Source organism: Littorina saxatilis, linkage group LG5, assembly GCF_037325665.1.
Source record: "Littorina saxatilis isolate snail1 linkage group LG5, US_GU_Lsax_2.0, whole genome shotgun sequence".
NCBI classification, from domain to species: Eukaryota; Metazoa; Mollusca; class Gastropoda; order Littorinimorpha; family Littorinidae; genus Littorina; species Littorina saxatilis.
The window spans coordinates 37,301,335-37,325,230 of NC_090249.1; the positions used below are offsets into that span (position 1 = coordinate 37,301,335).

At 43.8% G+C, this 23,896-nt stretch overlaps 1 protein-coding gene, 1 long non-coding RNA gene and 1 other non-coding gene across 4 annotated transcripts in view; all 3 read left to right on the forward strand.

Moving 5' to 3' along the window:
• Positions 1 to 19,417, forward strand: part of LOC138967037 (coiled-coil domain-containing protein 78-like) — a 28,239-nt gene extending 8,822 nt beyond the window's left edge. The window contains exons 6-21 of one of the 2 annotated variants that reach the window (XM_070339497.1): positions 500 to 674; positions 1,193 to 1,330; positions 3,396 to 3,452; positions 4,816 to 4,947; positions 5,446 to 5,532; positions 6,653 to 6,832; positions 8,001 to 8,174; positions 9,400 to 9,450; positions 9,853 to 9,941; positions 10,591 to 10,669; positions 11,180 to 11,305; positions 12,002 to 12,189; positions 12,578 to 12,752; positions 13,108 to 13,151; positions 16,605 to 16,775; positions 17,174 to 19,417. In XM_070339497.1, coding sequence (XP_070195598.1) covers positions 500 to 674; positions 1,193 to 1,330; positions 3,396 to 3,452; positions 4,816 to 4,947; positions 5,446 to 5,532; positions 6,653 to 6,832; positions 8,001 to 8,174; positions 9,400 to 9,450; positions 9,853 to 9,941; positions 10,591 to 10,669; positions 11,180 to 11,305; positions 12,002 to 12,189; positions 12,578 to 12,752; positions 13,108 to 13,151; positions 16,605 to 16,775; positions 17,174 to 17,279 — 1,972 coding nt within the window. In that variant the 3' untranslated portion in view covers positions 17,280 to 19,417. The remainder of the gene's footprint in view (positions 1 to 499; positions 675 to 1,192; positions 1,331 to 3,395; positions 3,453 to 4,815; positions 4,948 to 5,445; positions 5,533 to 6,652; positions 6,833 to 8,000; positions 8,175 to 9,399; positions 9,451 to 9,852; positions 9,942 to 10,590; positions 10,670 to 11,179; positions 11,306 to 12,001; positions 12,190 to 12,577; positions 12,753 to 13,107; positions 13,152 to 16,604; positions 16,776 to 17,173) is intronic. The other variant, XM_070339498.1, reaches the window with a different exon arrangement.
• Positions 1 to 23,896, forward strand: part of LOC138967042 (uncharacterized) — a 96,846-nt gene that overhangs the window by 47,928 nt on the left and 25,022 nt on the right. The window lies entirely within an intron of this gene.
• On the forward strand, positions 20,620 to 20,738 carry LOC138967867 (5S ribosomal RNA). The gene has a single exon (XR_011456044.1). It is a non-coding gene; the product is annotated as a 5S ribosomal RNA (ribosomal RNA).

Below are 23,896 nucleotides of genomic sequence, written 5' to 3' on the forward strand. Positions count from 1 at the left end.
TGTCACCTTGCACCAGTCTCACCAGCCATCCCTTTTCTGACAGGGTATATATATATTACAGGTATTTTCGTGTTGGTTATTTGGTCAGTCGCTCGGTGGGTTACTTACATGTGCATGCATGCACTTAAATGTTTGTTCATTGTGTTTGCTTGTTCATCTCAGTTCTCTGTTTATGAACAAGAGAGTACGTCAGGCCCAATTTGTTAGGAAGACACTAGAATGAGGGATTAGGCATGGTTTGGGAGCTTATAATTGCACACCGGGACGGACTTGCTGTAGTGATTGGCAAAGGAGATGTGGATGGAAAGAGCTAGTGCAAAAGTGAATGGCCTAAGCATGGCTAAACTCAATCCAAGAGACAGCGCACCAAAGACGGAAATGCTGAGCCAATTAATTGCCTCTGAGGGGAGTTAAATGGGTGTGTTAATTGTGTCTGAGAATATTGGAATAGAGTGTAGGAGCACGCGATTTTCATGTATCCCGTTTCTTAATGTGACAGTGACTCCAAGCTAACACAGCTCCTTCAAGAACAGCTCGGAGGTAACTTCAAGACTCGAGCGCTCATCTGCCTGAAAGCCAAGACAGATCCAGACATATCCAACGGCGTGCTCAAGTTCTGTACCAATCTCTCCCACATCCGTAACTTCCCCATCGTCAACGACGGTTTAGCTCAGGTAATGTGTGTTTCACATTGTGTACTTAGCTCAGGTAACGTGTTTCAAATTGTGTGCTTATAACTGTGGTGCCTGTAATGAGAGAAAACCTGTTGTCCCTCGATCTTTCTATTAATTTGACAAAATATACTGCTTTTCAAATGAAACTAGGCATTGTGCATCTTGGTCTTGAGTGTAAGAGATTGGATGACACTGCCAAATGCATTCATGTTGATTCTGAATCCATGGGTGTTCAAGAAATTTTTGTCTTGTACGTGGTACTGGTGGCGCAAACAAAATTTTAAGCGGAGTTTATTATCTCACATGCTCCTGTGTAAATCTGTGGTTTAGACTGCTACTAATAATAATTAGGGGAATTTATATGGCGCAAATCTAATCATATTTCCAAGCGCCTTACAAAAATTCAACAAATCAATTCTATACTCATTTATACTAATAAATTATGAATGAAGATTGCAAATCATGCACAGGACTTTAATGCGAGCTTAAAGAGAAGTTGGACTGTGTGGTATTTTCAGGGCCTGTTGGTGCAGAAGGAAGCCCGCATCCTGGAGCACAAGCAGCAGTCGGGCTCAGGGCCCGTGCATTTCTCCTCCACCACCGCCCCTGTCTACAATGACACTGGCGAAGAGATCCGCCGTCTGCAGACAGAAAATGTAAGGGTTTAAACTGGGTGTGGGTGTGTGTGTGTGACATGTGTGTGTGTGTGTGTGTGAGTGTGTGTGAGTGTGTTTGTGTATGTGTGTGTGTGTGTGTAGGGGGGAGGCTGAGTGAGTGAGATGTGAAACTGTGTGTGTGTGTGTGTGTGTGTGTGTGTGTGTGTGTGTGTGTGTGTGTGTGTGTGTGTGTTACTGTAGGGGGGAGGCTGAGTGAGTGAGATGTGAAACTGTGTGTGTGTGTGTGTGTGTGTGAGTGTGTGTGTGTGTGTGTGTGTGTGTGTGTGTAGGGGGAGGCTGAGTGAGTGAGATGTGAAACTGTGTGTGTGTGTGTGTGTGTGTGTGTGTGTGTGTGTGTGTGTGTGTGTGTGTGTTACTGTAGGGGGGAGGCTGAGTGAGTGAGATGTGAAACTGTGTGTGTGTGTGTGTGTGTGTGTGTGTGTGTGTGTGTGTGTGTGTGTGTGTGTGTGTGTGTGTGTGTGTGTGTGTGTTACTGTAGGGGGGAGGCTGAGTGAGTGAGATGTGAAACTGTGTGTGTGTGTTTAGTGTGCAGGGGTGAGGTAGAGAGTGTGTGTGCTTGCGTTTTTCTGTCTGTGTTGGTCTGTGAATGTGTGCCTGTGTGCCTTTGTTAATTTGTTTTAAGACAAGTTTGTGAATAGGTGTCAAGGACGTAGGACGTGGTACGGCGGGTACGGCAATCGCCGTACCAAATTTTAGACTTTTTTTGAGTCACTTGAGAAAAAGTGACTCTATGTAATCGGTCAGTGTTAGTCTGTCCGGCCGGCCGGCCGGCCGTCCGTCCGGCCGGCCGTCCGGCCGGCCGTCCGTAGACACCACCTTAACGTTGGACTTTTCTCGGAAACTATCAAAGCGATCCGGCTCATATTTTGTTTAGTCGTGACCTCCAATGACCTCTACACTTTAACGATGGTTTCGTTGACCTTTGACCTTTTTCAAGGTCACAGGTCAGCGTCAAAGGAAAAATTAGACATTTTATATCTTTGACAAAGTTCATCGGATGTGATTGAAACTTTGTAGGATTATTCTTTACATCAAAGTATTTACATCTGTAGCCTTTTACGAACGTTATCAGAAAAACAAGGGAGATAACTAGCCTTTTCTGTTCGGCAACACACAACTTAACGTTGGGCTTTTCTCGGAAACTATAAAAGTGACCGGGCTCAAATTTTATGTGAACGTGACTCCCAGTGACCTCTACACTTTGACGTCTGCTTTGGTGACCTTTGACCTTTTTCAAGGTCACAGGTATGTCTTGAAGGAAAAAAATTGAAATATCATATCTCTGAAACTATTCATCGGATTTGATTCAAACTTTATAGGATTATTCTTTACATCAAATTATTTACATCTGTATTGTGTTGTGAATAGCAATTTCTTCCTGTCCATCTGATGCCTCATATAATATTCAGAACTGCGAAAGTGACTCGATCGAGCGTTTGCTCTTCTTGTTTTTTTAAAGAAATCTGATGATGATCACATCCTCATAAATCAGTCAGGGGTAATAACTAGAACAAAAGCAGATGTGAGAAGAAACAGTGAGTTCACAATTACACATCCACATTACGTCGATCAATGGACCTGGGGTTAGCAAATCGGCTTTTTTTCCCCTCGCCGTACCAAATGTTGTGGGTATGCTACGTCCCTGGGTGTGCATATCTGTGTCCTGGATTACGTTTCAAAACACATCACAAGCAATTTCTCATGATGACCAACACAAATACTCTGCAGCAACTGTTTTATTCACAGAACAGTTTTACATACAGTACTCACAAATGCATGCGTGCTATGTACACAGGGTCGTGCATTGCACACATGCAAGCAACGCAAGTATATAACCCCCCCCCCCCCCCCACACACAACCGCCCTGATATGGCCCTTCGTGGTCGGCTGGGCGTTAAGCAAACAAACAAACAAACAAACCCACACACACCCACACCCTAAACATTATTTACATTATACATATTTGTAGGTATATATATCAGTGTTCTCAAAAGGCTAAGCCAAGGTGCATTACAGTACTTGCAAGTATGTTTCTGTATGTCAGATCACTGTGAAATATGATGATTCCGGTGACGATCTTCGGCGTCTGCAGACTGAAAATGTAAAGGGTCACAGTATAAATATGAAATAGATAGACTTTTATTTTATTTTGTAGCTTAATAGATTAGTAGCCAGGTGTTGAAGCCTTTTATTTTCACCATGCCATAGCTGTAGTATATTGTTTTTGATTGAAGCTGAACTTTGGTAATAAATAAGGCCTTTGACCGTTTCATGAAGACAATTAAGATTCACCATTGTGAAGGACAGTAATGACTAAAAAGCTTCTAGCAAAATGGTAAATATCTGTTAGTAGAATTGTAAGTGCTGGCTTGAAGTATTTTAGAAGTAATTTGTGACAGTAACTCGGAAAAACGGCATTCATGTACGCTTACCTTTGGAAAAAAAGGTTTGTAAGACTTAGGCATAAAGCTATGAAACTGATTCTGAACTGCATCTGTTTTTGCTTCATATACATGTATGTATATACTTTATTGTGTGTGAATGTAAGATGTGTGAAATTATTGTAATTGCAGAACAACGTTCTGAAAAAGTATAGTTACTAACCAAATTTAAATCATAATTCAGATCAATAGGTTTAAATGAAGAAGTTCCTGTAGTTTCAGGTAACTGAAAATGTATTCGTAGCATTAGTTGCTTACATGCAGTATCACTCACTTTTAGTTTTTAGTTGTAGGACAGAGTCAGTATCTAGAGAATGCATCAGTATTGCTGTTTATTTGTTTGTAAATAATCACCATGTGTTTTCGTGTGTCTTTTATATGCGTAAGCAGTAGGACTTAGAACTGTGATGTTTATAGAGGAGTGATTTCATAAAGCTAAGTCATGACTTTATTGTAGGAAACTGAAGTTGCAGGTACATGATGTTTATAAGTGTGTTTGTGTGTGTGACATTGTGTGTGTGTGCGTGCATACACATGCGGGTGCGTGCATGTGTGTGTGTGTGTACTGTTTTTTCTCAGGATTGGAGCCTTTTTGTGTGCATTATTGATTAAGTGTATGCATATATGTCTGTAAATTTAGCTGAAATTGTCCGGATTTTGGCTCAGTAACCTGTGATATGTGTGTGTGTGTGTGTGTGTGTGTGTGTGTGTGTGTGTGTGTGTGTGTGTGTGTGTGTGTGTGTGTGTGTGTGAGAGAGAGAGAGAGAGAGAGAGAGAGAGAGAGAGAGAGAGAGAGAGAGAGAGAGAGAGAGAGAGAGAGAGAGAGAGAGAGACTCCCTAGCTCTCCTAACCTGACCAAAATGTACCTGTTGTGAAACTGAAATCCACCTGCATTGTAAGGACACTTTAAGGTAGTCCCAATGTTGTCCTTTCATCTTGGATACCACAGTATTTAACTGTTTATGTTGACTGGATGCGTCAATCTCTACTTTACTGACTAAATTTGTTGGGATGATTCCACAGCTGGTGCTCAAGGACCAGAATGAGCGTCTACAGCTCCGTCTTGACAGACTGCAGAATAAGTTTGGTGACATAGCTAACACCAGGACGGATCTGTCTCAACAGCTTCTCCTGTCCGAGGAAGAAAAACTCAAAGCAAGTGATCATTGTGTTGCCAATTGTAAAAATTGTGGTTTTTTTTAAATAACAATAGCAATAATACCACTTTTTATCCATTTAAATGAGTACATTAAAATGGAGAAACAATCTTTTTGGCCTTGTTTCAAGATCTTTGTGACCAGAATTGTTAAGAAAATGTTTTTCTTATTTTTACTTTTCTATTTTATGAATGGTTTTAGGCAGTTGTTTCTCCATTATAAGAAGTTATGCTAGTTTTGATAAATATGATGTGTCACATTAGCATCTTTGAAAGCATGTGAAATATACAATTCACAAGTTTTGTGAATTTGAAATTGGTATTGCTGTGTGTCTAAATTACCCGCTTTTCGTATAGTTGGCTAATAATTGGCTAATAATTATATTGGAGGTCATTTAAATTGAGGCCAAGCTGTACGTGACATGAAAATGCTTCTTTGTTTGTGAACCTAAGTGCATCAAACTTTTTAACATTATTTTCTCTTTTTCTATTTAAAGGTTTCCCAGTCACTGGTAGACATACAGATAGAAAACAACAAGATTCGCGAGGAGGCTGAAGCTGCCAAATTTGAACTCACAAACAAGGTGAGGTGTTTTTTGGTGTGGATTTGTTCTTTGCTCACAAAACAATGTGTTTCAGAATAGTCCATCTTGCTTATCTTTTTTGAAGCACATCATTGTTGGGCTTATTTAATAAAAAAAATTCAAGCATCCGTCTACAACGTATCATCATTCATCCTTCAACATTTACACAATACTGAAATATCTCAACGCTAATTCATATCCTAACATCACATTTATATCAATAGGCCTACCATATCTATACTTACTGATACACATTTTTGAAATGAGCAAAATATGATTAATAATTTTGTTTATGGGGGTTTGCACTTCTGGAGAATAACCAAACAATACATCTTTTTCTGTTAATATGATATTTTCTCCCGTATTAACAAATATACATCTTCTAACATTTTCCCAAAACAATTTCATTTTCCCAAAACATTTCCAAAAGAAGTGTTCAATATAATCCATTTCATTACAAAGACTACATAAACTATTTTCTTTTAACTTCATTTTATGCAATAAAATATTTGTGGGATAAAATTATTATGTTGTCTGTTGATCTTGTTCTTTAAGGTCTGGCAACCGGCACGGTTGGCCTAGTGGTAAGGCGTCCGCCCCGTGATCGGGAGGTCGTGGGTTCAAACCCCGGCCGGGTCATACCTAAGACTTTAAAATTGTCAATCTAGTGGCTGCTCCGCCTGGCGTCTGGGATTATGGGGTTAGTGCTAGAACTGGTTGGTCCGGTGTCAGAATAATGTGACTGGGTGAGACATGAAGCCTGTGCTGCGACTTCTGTCTTGTGTGTGGCGCATGTTATATGTCAAAGCAGCACCGCCCTGATATGGCCCTTCGTGGTCGGCTGGGCGTTAAGCAAACAAACAAACAAACAAACAAACAAAACAAAGGTCTGGCATCCTGTTTCTGTCTTTTTGCCTTGAATACAGGAATTCATGCAGGCCCTCCTAACTCACACATACATTCGAGACTGAGGCATGGGAACAACACTGTTTGGATCTGTCTGTTTCAATCAACTATGCCAGTAGTCAATAGGTGCCCTTCACTCTAAGGTGTCCTCATCATAGTTACAGAGCCTAACACTATAGCTACCACTGTGTATTTTTATCTTGCCGTTTTCTAGATCATTCTGCTGGAGAATCACGTGCTGGAGCTGGAGGCGGAGCGAGACAAGCACAAGAAATCCGCCACCTACGCCAAGGAGCGACTGGCCGAAGTGGAGAAGGATCGCAAGGATCTGGCCGACGAGTATGTCGTCCTCAAGACAAACTATCTGGCTCTCACCAAGGAGCACCAAAAAGAGGTACCCTTTTTCATTTAGTCAAGTTTTGACTAAATGTTTTAACATAGAAGGGGAATCGAGACAAGGGTCGTGGTGTATGTGTGTGTGTGTATGTCTGTCTGTGCGTGTGTGTGTGTAGAGCGATTCAGACCAAACTACTGGACCGATCTTTATGAAATTTTACATGAGAGTTCCTGGGAATGATATCCCCGGACGTTTATTTATTTTTTTCGATAAATACCTTTGATGACGTCATATCCGGCTTTTTGTAAAAGTTGAGGCGGCACTGTCACTCCCTCATTTTTCAATCAAATTGATTGAAATTTTGGCCAAGCAATCTTCGACGAAGGCCGGACTTCGGTATTGCATTTCAGCTTGGTGGCTTAAAAATTAATTAATGACTTTGGTCATTAAAAATCTGAAAATTGTAAAAAAAAATATTTTTTTTATAAAACGATTCAAATTTACGTTCATCTTATTTTTCATCATTTTCTGATTCCAAAAACATATAAATATGTTATATTTGGATTAAAAACAAGCTCTGAAAATTAAAAATATAAAAATTATGATCAAAATTAAATTTTCGAAATCAATTTAAAAACACTTTCCTCTTATTCCTTGTCGGTTTCTGATTCCAAAAACATATAGATATGATATGTTTGGATTAAAAACACGCTCAGAAAGTTAAAACGAAGAGAGGTACAGAAAAGCGTGCTATCCTTCTCAGCGCAACTACTGCCCTGCTCTTCTTGTCAATTTCACTGCCTTTGCCACGAGCGGTGGACTTTCGATGCTACGAGTATACGGTCTTGCTGAAAAATTGCATTGCGTTCAGTTTCATTGTGAGTTCGACAGCTTGACTAAATGTTGTATTTTCGCCTTACGCGACTTGTTTTGTCTTTGTTTGGTCAGGTCACTCTTTGTTTTAAATTTCTTTTATTCTGCAGGCGTAGAAATAATGTATAAATTCCTCAGTGTGTTGTACTTAGCAATGGTGAGTTAGTGGTTGTGCCATTGTTTTACTGTTGTAACACTTCAAAATTAGTGTTCTTCCTTTACAATCATTCTTGAGAGCTAAAAGGTGGCAGCAGTTCATGCTCCACAATAACTGTTCTCTATTCACACAGAGTGTCTTTATTATTAACCAGCTAAATCTCTCTTTGTCTCTGTCTCGTTCACTCTACGACAGTTGGCACGGAATGAAGAGCTGGCCATTGAGTTGCTGAACTTGGTCAACAACAAGGCGGCCCTCATGAGACAAGTAGCCATCTTGACCAACGGTGACCCAGAGACCAGTGAGGCCAATTCCGAGATTGACCGCATTCGAGCCCTTGTTGCTAAAAACTCTGGTGGAAAAATCAAGGTAAGAATAGACCAATGCCGGAGTTATAAAGCGCAGCGCGTCTCACCTTGAAAGGATACAACTCTTTTCCACAGCCCATAAGAAAACCATCAGAGTTATATCTGAAAATTGTCCATCAAGCAGGATTATTTGTGAAGTTTTATAATGATTTGAAATTTTTCTGTTACTGACGGTCTTGGTCCAGTATGGCAACCTTATCACCTTATCCCCCCCCCCCCCCCCCCCCCTCATCCCCACGCAACCTCCAATCTGATGTAATTCACCTGTTTTTGTATTCCTACACCTTCTGTGTGTGCGTGTCTGAGTCTGTGTGTGTGTAAATTGTCTGTGTGTTTTTGCATGTTTACATGTGTGCGTCTTTGTGTGCATGCATGTTTGCGTGTGTGCATCTGTATGTGCCTCAGTGTCTCACAGTGTAGATGATGTGTGTGTTTTGAGTATTCAGCTTTTATGTTGCTTCATTTAATATCCATACGATATATAAGAGGATACTTTTTTTCTGTTTCCAATGCTTTCACAAGGAGCAACATGTGAGTTAATTGTGTATGGTTGTGATTTTCTCTTGGTGATTGATCTCGAGTGTTTACAGTAAATGCTTATATTGAAGATAATCTTGTTTCTGTGTAAACAATTATTTAAACCATGAATTTGCTACAAGCGTCATTCTACTTGAGTGCATATCATGAGAGAATGACAGTGTGGTGAGTAAAGGAATGTTTATAGTTTGTATCATATTCAGTCATTTCCCCAAATGTCCTTTTGATGAGAGAGTTTGCTAATATTATGATTGCATCTCCTCTTTGGACACGGGGTCTAATATCAGCTGGTATACTACTTATTATGCTGTAAGGTTCTTGATGTTGTGTTGTTGTATTTTCTTTTCATCGATTGCTTTTTAATTTTGTTAAAATGTAGATGTTAGTGTTGACAAAAAGTGCATGATGTTTTTCGAAGGTATATTAGAGCATGGAGAGCACGGAATTATTCTGCCGTTTGCACTATATGATTTAATTATTATCACTAGATTGTGTATTAATGTGACTTTCTGAGGGGTCAGCATGCCTATGCAAAACATGTGCATTTCTTCTCTCAAACTCTCATTCAGGTCGGGCAAGGACCACCGACTGAGTGGCTATAGGTTGAACTTTAAAAGACTAACTCTGAAGTTAATTTTGGGCCAGTGATGTATGAAATAACAACCCACTGTTGTCTTTGTTTCACACAGGCTGGTGACATTATCGGCAACCAAACTGACAGAGATCATGTGGAACAAACTGTAAGTGTTTTTTGTTAATGTTTGTTATTTTTAAAACTATTTTTTAATTTTTTTGTATGGATTTTCATTTGTGTAAACAAATGTACACAGACATAGACAAGAACAGACATGCAGACCAACTGACGGACCAACAGACAGACCCACTCAGAGACCGACACACATGCATGCATGCAAACGGATCGACCAACGCACATTAAAACACACAAAGACTAACAGGCACTCACACACACGCGCGCGCACACACACACACCCACACACACACACACCCACATCCACACACACACACACACATACAGAAATCCTGCTGAATCATGTTTGAGATCTGTTTGGTTGGTTTATAAATTGTGTTTGTGCTTTTACTGAAGACAAAGTTTACACTATATTTCTTGTATTGTTTTACAGCTGTTTGCCAACAGGAAGAAGTACGACATTGAGATAGAAAGAATGAGGAGAGAACTTGCAGACGAGAACAAGAAGATGGAGCATCGTCTGTGAGTGTTATGGGATGACTCATGTTCATGTTTATCCATGTCCTGCATGTACAGTACGTCGTGAAATATCTTTTTTTCTTTTCTCATTTTTCTCAGGTATCAACCCTCCTGAGCCAAAGACAAAGTTTACGTGCATCTGACGTTAAAATTATTACTACATTTCTATCGTACATATGCTGTATGGAGCTAAGTTACATGTATAGACTCGAGCAATCGTTCTATCACAATGAATAATGAGCTCCTATTTTTACAAGAAAAGCTATAAGGCATCATATTGAGTGGACACTGCACCATGATCGCTTGAGACGACAAATCAGCGATGATTGTTTGGCTCACTAGTTGTTTCGAAGGGGCGCAACATGTCTACGGCCAATAAAATGTCTGACAGAGTTTACCAAACATGTTCTATTTTATTCCATCAGGGGCACGTTGACATCTGTATTTTATTGTCCATGTTCAGGTGTGTTAGCACTGGTAATTTAGGGCGACCAGTAGTGTGGGAGATATGTGTGACTGCATGCAATGCCTTTGTTTTAATGCATATTTTGTATGCATGTTTCCATGACTGTTTCCATCTCTCTGGGTGTCTGTAAGACTCTCTGTCTATTTTTTCTGTTTACTTAAACACTTTTTACTTTTTATTTTACAGGACAGCTGTGATGAAAGAACTTGCAGAGAACAGAAACTTGGCCCGAGAACGACAGCAAAAGATCTCAGAACTGAACGCAGTAAGCCATTGGTTTTGCTCAACTCTGAAAATATGCACCACTTCTTTGTGTTCACACGTTTTTCCTAATGTGCATTCACACAGTGTTGGATCATTAGACGGCAAAATCATTCTTGTGGTTATAACAACAGTAAGGTTCCAGACTTTTGTGCTTTCAAGTTCCAGACTTTTTTCTAAAGGATATTAGAGAGAGAGAGACAGACAGACAGACAGACAGACAGACAGACAGACAGACAGACAGACAGACAGACAGACAGACTCCTATTGACATGAACAAAGTATGTACATGTACTAATCATTTTTTTTAAATGTAACTACAAATGATTTGATTTTGCTGTTCAGAGAAAAATGTCTGTGTGAAACAGAACATTATCTTTTCTTGTTTAAAGTAATAGACAATTATGGGACGGGTGTCCTCTCATCAGAGGGGCTAACATTATAAATAGCATTGTACAAGCTATCATAAGACATAAGATTATATCTAATCATATCATTGTCTCGGCTGCAACAGAAACTGATCACCATTCGTGGAGAGAAGGAGTCACTGCAGACACAGTTGAACCGTCTGCAGCACAAGGCCAAGGATCTGGGTGAAGACTTCCGAGCTCGTCTTATCAAATACGTCGAGGACATAGCGGTACAGATCTGTTCCTTCTTTTCATTGTTTTCTTTCTTTCTGTCAGTGCCAGGTCTTATCATCTTGGCCAAACACACAAGACCAGCAATCACTGCAGACAAGCAATCATTGCAGAAAATATAGTTAGCTGGGATGTAAATACATGTATTTTTAAAAGAAACTGAGGGCATAATTATTTTGCGTGCGCACTGCTGAAAATGCAGAGAGATCATTTTTCACTGTGATGGCCCCGATTGCACGCTTCAACTGACTCCGTCGCATCGTTTTCCCCAGCCATTGTTTTTAAGGGGCCTTAACTCGTCAACAGCCCATAACGCAAAAAAACTATACTTATTTCTGAAGATCGTCTATTTCCGTACTCAGGTCATTGTTTTATATTCCACAGTTCAATGCTTTTTTACTTTGTGCAGATACCAATAGAGGGGGGGGTGGTGGTGGGGGGGGGGGGGGTGGTGGTGGTGGTAGGAGAGGGAGAGTCATGCATGCAATATAATTATGACTTAGTAGCTTCTGTATTGTTTCATTATTCTAATCCTATGTTGGCTTGTGGTTCAAGCGTTCTACATGGTGTGTGCACTTATAATTATAGTGATTTGGATTTATGACATCAGGCAGGAAATTAGAAGACGTGTTTGAAAATCTAAAAATCTGATAGTGATACAAATATTTATTGGAATTTTTGTTTGATCAAAACAGGAGTTTGTCGATAAAGGCCAGGCGAATCATCCACAAAACAGACTGCGTGATTACTGTGACGGCATGTTGAAGGATATCCGTCGCTCGCACAAAGAGCGTGAGGCACAGTTGAGCGAGGCTGCTCGCGGGTATAAAGAGCGCATGGCGAAAACCATACACAGCTATGAGGCACTGTTGATTGCTTACAGGTAAGTGCTTGTGGGGTGGTAGTGGAAAGGGATGTTGTGATGGTGGTGCATGTGTGGGTGTGAGCTGGTTTGTCAGAAGGCTTATAGCCTTTTTTGATTTATGGTTCTTTTTACACAGGGAAAAGAGGTGGAGGTTATAAGAGGCTAAAAGAGTGAAGGGGAGTGTTTGAATGGGATGGCACTGCATGCTTGTTTATATATATTTTGCAATTTGTAAAACATACAAAATTTCATGTTATCAGAGTCACCGGTAAATTGCTCTCTTCCTTGAACGTAAGCTTCACAGGTTCCTTTTGCATAACATAATTTAGCTTTTTCTCCATTTTAGCCAAAGCCAAAATTTGAGCAAAATGAATCTGTTATTAACACTTGAAAGATTTTGTTGCAGAAACCTACGACAGACTTGTGAGGCACGTGGATTTGACAAGGCCGACTTGGGTCCGGATGAGTATGAAATGAAACTGAGCGACTCGGAGATCCAGTCCGCTCACATGAAGGAACTGGACAGAGTGAAATCAGAACTGGCCAGGACCAAGAATGAAACAGACACGCTGAAAATGAGAGTGAGTCTTAGAAGCTCTGGCAAGACAAGACAAAATCTTTGTCAATGGTGGTAATGGATAAACAAGTATATATGGGTTTTTTTGTTTTACGTCCAGCCCTCTCTCTAAATAAGGCCTAAAGCTGAAAAATATTAAAGTTGTTAAACGAAGAAAGAGAGAGAGTACGTAACATGTATGTGTGAGAGAACGATCAAGAAAGATCACTGATAAAGAGAGTTTGAAAGTTGCGATTGATCTTCAGCTGAAGGCTTTGGGCATGAAGAGATTAAAGAATGTGAGAGTGTGACCCTGGAGCTATAAGTGTACAGAAATAAAAGTTTTACTCGTAGTTCAATGTGTTTATTCTTTGTTTCAGTATGGGCTGTTCGGGGAAGATAAAGACACCATGGCAGAAATTACGTAAGTACTTTGATTTCTCCTTTCTTGAAAAGGCAATTAAGTTTGTCTGAGGAATATACGAATGTTTTACCATTCGCTATTTTCTTGCAGGCATATGGTTCTATACATGAGTGGACTGGGTGGCCGAGTGGTAACGCACTTGCGCTCGGAAGCGAGAGGTTGCGAGTTCGACCCTGGGTCAGGGCGTTAGCCATTTTCTCCCCCCTTTCCTAACCTTGGTGGTGGGTTTAAGTGCTAGTCTTTCGGATGAGACGAAAAATCGAGGTCCCTTCGTTGTACATTACATTGGGGTGTTGCACGTTAAAGATCCCACGATTGACAAAAGGGTCTTTCCTGGCAAAATTGTACAGCAGTCCCTCTCATGAACGGACACCCTTGGGCCATAGCAAAACTGTCCGTACATTGCAGGTGTCCGGTCACGGGAGGGGTGACCACACCACCCCCTCCCCCATACACTCACACAGAGACACACAAACAACAGGATTGAGTCTATGCTAATCACTTCTTGTGGCTACTAAACAATAAACTCCCAATACTTCTTTAAACGTTCTGTAAAAATGATTTGTATGAAAAGTGTTGAAAAGAAGAGATAAAATAAATCCTCAAGGCAGTGAACACACTCACCATGCACTGACATACGAAAGCAGCCACACAAACACAGCACAGAGGAGCGTGTGCAGATGCTTTGCAAGAATAAGCTTGAAACCCAGTTTGAATAAATAGCGGCAGATAGAGCTGCATGTCATAATCATGTAATTTATTTTCATCTTGTCTGGCTTTATTGACTGCATGCCGATCATGTGGCATGGCAGTGACTTTTCACTCTTCAGTCGGAAATACACTGTACATAACACAGCTCCCACGCTCCCTCACTAATGCCTACCCCAAGCCGTGACAACTGATGCTTGGAAATTGTGTGGAAGAGTACACCTCTCTATTTCTCTCCAATGCTCTTCCTGCTGACATGCAGTGACACCGGACACCCCACAGAGTTTAGCCAGCTACCCCTCCACCCCCCCCTCCCTCTCTCTCTCACTCCCTCCAGCCATGTACTGTTGGGCTGTGGCCAGAGAGGTCAGCTCCAACTGTTCACTCAGAGCAAAACCAATTGACTGTGTCGTAACTTTTGACACAGCAAGACAACTGAAGAGTTCACAGATTAGGCAACCGACTCACTGGTCAAGGCTGAGGGGAAACAAGAGTATCTTGTCAATGAAAGAGGTTACACACTCTCTTTCGCTCAGGACCTTCATCGACTGTGGTTTCTGTTGTTTACGTCCAACAGACAAGAATAAAGAGCACAGTGCAGTTTCATGTTGGCATCTTCGCAGTGCCATGTACTCCACTCCTGACCAAAACTACCCCCCCTCCTGGTACAGGTGCACTCAAGTTACCAGTGACTGTCGTCACGCCATTGTGGCTGTGATCTTTGCACCAAGAGCCGGACTGCTCTGTTATCGATTTTGTTGTGGTGAAAATTTGACAATGGTCTGTCCGTACATTGGAGGTATGACCTGCTGTTGGGACCGAAAATGAGTGTCCGTGTCCACGTTTTGCAGGTGTCCGTTTAAGGGGGGGCAAATATAGAAGGAAAACACTCCGTGCGGAGCAAATGTGTCCGTACATGTCAGGTGTCCGCTCACGCCGGGGGCCGTACATTGCAGGGACTGCTGTATTGGCATAGATAAAAATGTCCACCAAAATACCCGTGTGACTTGGAATAATAAGCAGCGAAAAGTAGGATATGCGCCGAAATGGCTGCGATCTGCTGGCCGATGTGAATGCGTGATGTATTGTGTAAAAAAAAAAATTCCATCTCACACGGCATAAATAAATCCCTGAATATGTGCGTGATATAAATTGCATAAAAAAAATATATATAAAAAAAAAATCCCTGCGCTTAGAACTGTACCCACGGAATACGCGCGATATAAGCCTCATATATTGATTGATGAGTAATAAACAGGATGGGTTTAACCCTTTCATGACTGTATTTTTCTGATAGAGTTACTCTCCCTGGACTGAATTAATTTCCTGATATTTTGTCAAAAATGGGTACCACGTTTTAAAAAATTGCCAAAAAATACACACACACACACACACAAAAACAAACCACCACACAAAACACCACACATACACACACACAAACCCCCACCACACACAACATTGTACTGTACATTGTAACAGTAATGCTCTTTAAATGCAGAGACACTCTCTCACCTTGGACCACGCCCACACCTCTGCTCTAGGGTTGGGGTGGGGTACGTTGTACCGTATGTACGACCACAAAATCGCTCAGTAGATGTACTTGGTTGTGGAACAAAGAAATCTTCATCGTCACTCGACTCACTTCGGTCTGCTTCATCAACAACAAAGTCCGAATCTCCATCGCTATCACTGTTTAGAAACAGTTCCTGAATCGCTTCATGTGTAGTGAATGTACGACGAAGTTGACGTGCCGGCTTTTCTGCCATATTTCCTTCAAAATTATACAAAAAACGATCGCAAATCCACCAAAATGTGCCAACAACATCCCACGAGGCTTCAGCAGGAAGTTTAGCGCAGTTATTTCCCTTTGGCCACTGTGAAAAATCGGAATGGGAAAGGAACTGGAACACTCCGTCGGACCCGAGTATACTCGTGGCCCGTCCAGTAGAGCAGTGTGTGGGACCCGAGTAAACTCGTGGCCCGTCATGAAAGGGTTAATGTAAAGATATGATCCACGGTGGAATAACCACTTCTAAAACCAGCCTGAGATTCTGTTAGTTTTTTATGTTCTTCCGTCCATTTCACTAATCTCTTATTCAAAACAAAAGTATAACATTTACTGACTAAACTAAGTAAAGGGACATAGAGAGAAAGAGAGTCGGAGAGATAGGCAGGGGCGAGACCATGGAGGCATTTGTAGGTGAGAGTGTTGATTTTGTAGGTGATACGGGCAGGAACGGGCAACCAGTGGAGCTGATTTAGGAGGGGGGTGATATGATCTCTCTTTTTCTTTCGTAGGACAAGACGGGCAGAGCTATTCTGAACACCGTCAATTGAGCCAAAGACCATTAAGATTGACATACTTCTTTATGTTTCGTTTTTATCATAAAGTAAATGTTCCATAAAGTGATAAACTATAACCTTTTTTTTGTTTTCTAGATTATTTTTACTGAGCCATCTAACATGTTCATCATCTACTTCTTAATTAAGTGAGAGACCTCAAGAGAGCAATACAAAAAGAATAATAATAATAAATCACTTTTCTATTGCGCAAGTCCCGATTCACTGAGCTGCAAGCTCTTTACAATTCCAATAAACACCTCTCACTCACACACACACACACACACACACACACACACACACAAACACACACACACACACACACACACACACACACACACACACACACACACGATATACAATAATATATAGAAATAAATAAAATGTTTGTTTTTGTGTGGACAGGGTGGCAGGCAAGTCCGACATCTGGGGAGCGATGCGAAAGCAACTTAGAGAGTTCACGCTGAACACACAGCAACAGCTGGAACAGGAGAGGGCCAGGCTGCTGAGCGAGAACAGCGTGCTGAAGGAACAGCTCAGGGAGAGCCAGCAGTACATTGACGGCCATCTTGTCAGGTAGGCTGTGATGGAATCTTCTTGCCTTGATGGTGGGAGTGGGGTGGGATGGAGTATAGGGGTGGGGACAGGAGAGAGCCAAGCTGCTCAGTAAGTACAGCATCCTCACGGAACAAAGCAGGGGGAGCCAGCAGTACATTGACGGCCATCTTGTCAGGTAGGCTGTGATGGAATCTTCTTGCCTTGATGGTGGGAGTGGGGTGGGATTGAGGGGTAGCAGTAGAGGTTGGGTGCAGAAAGAAGCAATAACACAATCCTTGAGGAACAAATCAGGGAGAGCCAGCAGTACATTGATGGACATATATGTAGGCGTTGCTGAAAGATTTTGTTAGGTTTGATTTGTCTGATAGACTATAATGAAAGTCTTGTACATCATAATGTGACTGTATTTTCTACAGGTACAAACAGGAAGTCGTGCGGCTTCGCAAGATGCTGGGCATGAACGAAGACGGAGTTATCCTCACAGACAGAGTAGGAAGGTCGCTAAGGACTAGAAGACGATGAAAAGGCTTAATGTTCCAAGAGAAAAGCTACATTGGGTAAAATAGCAAAGAAGTGATGGATTAATTCAGATATAGATGATACTGGCTGTCCTTCTTTGTACATGTATTGCATTGCATTCTCCGAAGAAGAAAAAGATGATGGCTTTTAGTGTACAAATGTGGTTGGTTAGAAATGAGGGAGAATGTCTGAGGGGATAAATGCTCTTTTTGAATGTGTTAGCTGCATGGTTTGTGTGCGGGTGTATCGGGTTCTAGCATATTGTACACAGACCGGTAAATTTACGCTGATCTGGTATCTCCAGTGCACTAATGGCAATGTGGCATACTCCGAACCCCCCAATGAGGCTGTGTGGTAACTTTTTAGAGTCAATATTTCTGTGCAAATTATGGAGTTTCTTTGCCAGGAATGTCCACCAATATGCTCTAAAAATACAAAAATTAACCATTTTCAGTCCAGTATGTCTGGACCACTTTCACCTGTGCTAGCCCTGGCGCATTTCTGAGTTGAGATTTCTTTCTAACATTTTTGTTTAAAAATGTAGATAACTATTGATTATAATTTTGTGTTATACCCTGTCCTTGACAACAGGTTATATGCATATTCATTATAATCCACACAAAACTGTGATAGCATTTTTATACCGGATATTGTTTTATAGAATTCATACAAAATGCAGATCAGATATTTGGCATGTCATGGTAAATACCAATGTGTTTTATTACATTTTGAGAAAACTTTAAGCATAATTTTCCGTGATAATAAGGCATTCGTATATAAACAATTTGGTTCTGGGCAAAACTGTAGCTGTTTGCAATATAACAGAGTGGCAAATGTTTAAATAATGAATCCATAGGAGTATAAATGTCTCACACTGGTGAAGTGCAGTGGAATTCTTAATTTCTTCTTTTGGATGTACATGTACATGTATTATTTCTGCATTTTGGAAGTATTTTTTTGTTCGCACATCCGTCCTTCTTGTATTCTTACTATGTGAACATGTGTTTTTATTTTTCTGATATTTTTTCACTCGATATTGATTTAATATTATTCCTGTCTCATGATGCATTGATTGATTTTCGCTTTGCTTGGGATTGTACATGTACTATTTATTGATGGTTTCAAAAACAATTGAGGTCATACTTATTTACTTTTCTGCTTATTCCTTTATTGGTTTTTAGATATAAATGATGTCTTCCTGAACACATTCCGTCCATCTATGTTACAAGTACATTGTATTTTGCAGTTTTATGAAACAATTGAATTCCAGCTTTTTTGGTGAAAAAATGTATTGTTGTGTGAAAGCGTGTGCAGGCTGTTAGATTTCCTTTGTTGTTAAGAAAACAAAGTATATACGCAAAAAAAATTTCCTCGATTCCCGTAAGAGTTATAAAAAAAATAATAAAAAGATAATAAAGGAAACTACAATGAAATATGTTCCTTGAATTTCATCAAAACTGCTCTTTTTCTTTCATTTTAATTTGAGGGAATAATTGTTGCTGAGCTAGGTCTATTTGAAAATTGGATTATTCATTGTAAAAGAGAAATGGCTTATTTTTGATACGTCTAGTCTATGTGTTACAATTTCCTTTGCAAAGTTGATGTGCATGCTAAGGAGTGACAGTATCATGAAACGTATCATGAATTTCTTATAATGAGGGTCTGGCCATATTAAATATCATAAAATATGCCTAAAAAGCATTGGTAAAGGAGCTCTTGTGCTTGACGATTATATTCAAACTGTTGTTTTTCAGAGTGATAATGTATTGTCTGTTTACTGAGACATTTATTATTATGCTCTGGACGTATGTACTGTATTTTGGGACTGGGATTTTGTTGTATTGCGTACATTATAAATAGTTTATTTTTATTTGATATTGTTTTTGCTATGGACGTTGTTGTTGAGGAAACAGGAGTAAGATGAGTATTTTTAATTTCATTTTTAAAGACACACACACAAATACACACACACACACACACACAATTATTACAACTTTGCAGCATGAATGTGTGAAGAACATTTTTTTTGAATCAATTGTTAAAACCGTAACACTTTATCTTTAATCGTTGTTATGTGACTTACAGCATTGTTACTTTGTTATTCTGGGAATCTTTTATTTGAATAAATATCTGAAATTTAACCTTTGGTGTCTGTCTTTTGATTACTGTTTTTTTGTTTTTGTTTTGCTTATTCATGAAGTCTTCTTTTGGGAACTTTGTGCATTGATAATATAAGATATAGCTTCTTTGGTCTGTGCTTAAGTTGTCTGTTTGAATTTTCAGTTAGTTTGCATTGTGCATCACACTCACAGTAGCAAGATTCCAAACTTTATATTTACAAAAGAAAACGCATGTCAATATAACACTTACCTCGACAGTACTATTCTTGCACATTATCTATTATAGGCCGAAAAAATTGGACAAAACGCTGAGTGGGTACAATTATCTCCCATAACCATGCGCCACCGTGGATCCCAAGCACTGTCCGAGTGCTTCCCCCTTACAGGATGTAGGTGGCGCGTCCTCTTTCTTTTTTCGCGCGTGTCAGACCGGCTGTGTTTCTGCTACGCTCCCGGATTATTTTGGACTAAGAGGCTCCTTTTCTGTGTGGACTATCACCTGTTGGATTATTGTGTGTTATTCCACTTCTGGCTTGAGGCTACGTTGTGTTTCCTTCAACTTGTGCCTCCGTTTTTGTGTGGCGGACTCGGCGTGCCTCCCGTCCTACTTCGTGGTGACCGGTCGTCTGCTTCTCGTTTCGCCGCATTCACTTGAGTATTGACCTAAATTTTCTTTGAATTTTGTTAATTCTCGGTCTTTAAGGGTACGTACAGGGCGAGGTAGGATGTCTCGTCCTGTTTTGGGCTCTGGTTCTACGGAACCAGAGTCTGCCGGGGGCAACCCTTCTCCGGGCGCCCAGCGTCATGTTTTACGCACGGAGAAGGGGATCTTTCGGCGCTCCGACTCTCCCTCTCCAAACGCTTTGCGTTTGCGGCGAGGGAGGGCGGAGAAAGCCTGTTTGAGCAAGCTCAATGCGAGCTTGCTCAAACAGGCTGGGCTTGAGCCTGAGACTTCGGGCGGGGCTGCGCCGTCGAAGGTTCGGGGAAGGTCGAGGGGAAAGAAAAAGCTTCTTTCTCCTTCTCCTTCAGTGGAACAGGCTTCCCCCCCTTCGACGCCGTTGTCCGGCCCTCAGTCTCAGGCTTCAGCTCCTCCCGGTTTCAAGCCTGGGGGGAAGGTTTCCTTCTCCCCCCTGGCTCGAATCCGGGGGCAGGTCGATTCCCAACCCTCTTTGGGGGTTGGTGAATCCGATCTAGGGGCTACTGGAGAGACTCAGGTTTTGACAGCCAACGGCCATACCACGTTGAAAACACCGGTTCTCGTCCGACCACCGAAGTTAAGCAACGTCGGGCCCGGTTAGTACTTGGATGGGTGACCGCCTGGGAACACCGGGTGCAGTTGGCATTAAAATCTTCCTTTTCCGGTGCCTCTCCTGTGCCCTCCTCGGTTTCCACCGCTGTGGAAGCCAGGAGGGACACGGGTCCTCCTCTGAACTCCCTCGCTGGGTCGTCTGCTGCTGTTTTGACAGTAGTTTCGGCCTCCTGGGGGGGGAGATCGGAGGAGATGACGGGGTCTCTGAATTCCCTCCCCGCTGGGGTTGGGATGCGAATTGACCCCGTTCAGGGCGGTCCTGTGGGGGCAGGGGTTTCAGGCTTCGTGCCTACGACCACTGCTACTACGGTTCCCTCTGACGTCCGTGTGACTGGTGGCTGTCCCTCTTGAAACGCTCCGGCCGACTAGTTACTGGACGTGGAGGTGTTCGACAGAACGTGGTACTTCTGTCGAATGGTCAGGGCGACGGGAACATTGTTTCTGTTGCTCAGACCGACACCTCCGACCGGACCGTCTTGACCCCACGCCATTCCTTAGCGTCTGGTGTTCGGGTGACGGATGGTCCGGACCAAGGGTCCGGAACGTTCCAGGCTTACGGGTCGGGATCGAACCGGACCCACGGGTCCCGACTGGACTTGACCTCCGGGTTTGGTCCGGACGGGACCCATGGTACGGGACCGTACCGGACCTTAGGGTCCGGTGCGGGACAGTACCTCTGGCCCTTGCCGGACCCCCCGGACCTACGGGTCCGGATGGTACGGTACGGGACCAGTGGTTCGGTCGGGACCGGACCACCCGACCACCTCTGTTGGTCTGGGTGGTCTGGCACCGAACCGGAACACACCGGACCTACGGGTCCGGAGGGTACGGTACCGGACCAGTGGTCCGGTCGGGACCGGACCACTCGACCACCTCTGTTGGTCCGGGTGGTCTGGCACCGAACCGGACCATGCCGGACCTACGGGTCCGGATGGTACGGTATGTCCACGTCCGGACCGAGCCACCCGAACACTTCTGTGGGTACGGATGGTTCGGTACCGAACGGGACCTCCGGATGGTACGGGACCGGACCGAATCTACGGGTTCGGATGGTCCGGTACCGGACCACCCGACCACCTCTGTTGGTCCGGATGGTCTGTCACCGAACCGGACCATACCGGACCACCGGACCTACGGGTCCGGATGGTACGGTAGGTCCACGTCCGGACCGAACACTTCAGTGGGTACGGATGGTTCGGTGCCGTACGGGACCTCCGGATGGTATGGGACCGGACCACAGGACCGGAACACCGGACCACCCTACCGGATCGGTCCGGACCACCCGACCACCTCTGTTGGTCCGGATGGTCTGGCACCGAACCGGACCTACGGGTCCGGATGGTACGGTATGTCCACGTCCGGACCGAGCCACCCGAACACTTCTGTGGGTACGGGTGGTTCGGTGCCGAACGGGACCTCCGGATGGTGCGGGACCGGACCGGACCTACGGGTCCGGATGGTCCGGTGCTGGACCGGTGGTCCGGTCCGGACCGGACCACCCGACCACCTCTGTTGGTCCGGATGGTCTGGCACCGAACCGGACCATACCGGACTTACGGGTCCGGATGGTACGGTGTGTCCACGTCCGGACCGAGCCACCCGAACACTTCTGTGGGTACGGATGGTTCGGTACCGAACGGGACCTCCGGATGGTACGGGACCGGACCGGAACACCGGACCGGACCACCCTACCGGACCGGTCCGGACCACCCGACCACCTCTGTTGGTCCGTATGGTCTGGCACCGAACCGGACCTACGGGTCCGGATGGTACGGTACGTCCACGCCCGGACCGAACCACCCGAACACTTCTGTGCGTACGGATGGTTCGGTGCCGAACAGGACCTCCGGATGGTACCGGACCTACGGGTCCGGACCTACGGGTCCGGATGGTCCGGTGCGGGACCACCCGACCACCTCTGTTGGTCTGGATGGTCTGGCACCGAACCGGACCATACCGGACCTACGGGTCCGGATGGTACGGTATGTCCACGTCCGGACCTAACCACCCGAACACTTCTGTGGGTACGATGGTTCGGTGCTGAACGGGACCTCCGGATGGTACGGCACCGGACCGGACCACCCTACCGGACCGGATCGGCACCCCCGACCGGACCGGACCATTTCTTTTCTGATCAGACCCGATGGGTTCCTGTTCAGTCTATAAATGGCGGGGGTTCGTTGGCTGGGCTGACCCAACAGTCGCAGGGTTGTTGTTTTTCTCCCCCTTCGGCTGCTGGAGACGTTTCGTCTTTGGGGCAGGGGTCTTCGCGGCCTCTTGCTTCTGTGGGCGTTTCTTCACAGCCTGCTTCATCGCTTTCGGCTCTTCCCCCTCAAGCTCCCTACACTCCTGCTTTTGAGGAGTTGTCGGGAAGTGAAGAGGAGAGTGAGTCGGAGGACGATAGGGAGGAGGATCAGGGTCGCCCTGAGGTTAACACTGAACCTCTACCCTTGCCGGTTTCTGATGGAACTTCCGAAGCTATGCTTCGTACTTTCCAACAGTACATGACAGACATCACGCGGCGTCTTGACGTCACGGATGCCTCTCTTAAGCGTCTGTCGTCTAGTGTTGACACACAGGACGTGGACCCGGGGTCTGAGGACGAGAGGCAGGAGGCTCGTCCTCGCACAGCTAGAAGGACGTTTGAACAGTTTCAGGACGTCCTTCCCTGAGACGCCCTCTCGTCCTTTGAGTCCGCTTCGGCCCGGGCGCGGGAGGCTCACGCCGCGTCTGCCGGCGGCTCGTTTTATGAACGATCCGGCCGCCGGCAATTCGCGTTCCACCCTAGTCTAAGTGCCACGGTGGAAGCGGCAGCACATCGCCTGAGGAGTACAGATTCACGTGCAAACGCGACCTATGTTCCTCGGGAGGACGCGGGTTCAGTGCCATGCTTTCCTTCGGGAGGCGCACCTCCACTGTTTCCTCGTGTCCAATCTGTTTCGTCCCTCCCTTTTCCCTTTGACTCTCGAACTCTCCCTTTCCAGACTTCGAGTGTTTAGGGTGGGGCTGACGGTGATGTGTTCGTTGGGGAGGTGCCTTCGGTCAAGAAGGTGGAACTGAGCTCTGCTTCGTTCCACAATCTTGAGGCCACCGTTTCTTCCACAGTCGAGGCCCAATCACAGGCCTTGACATGGATGAGCACGCTGTCCACACTGTTGGACCCTCCCGATCGGGCAGAGTCCGATTCCACT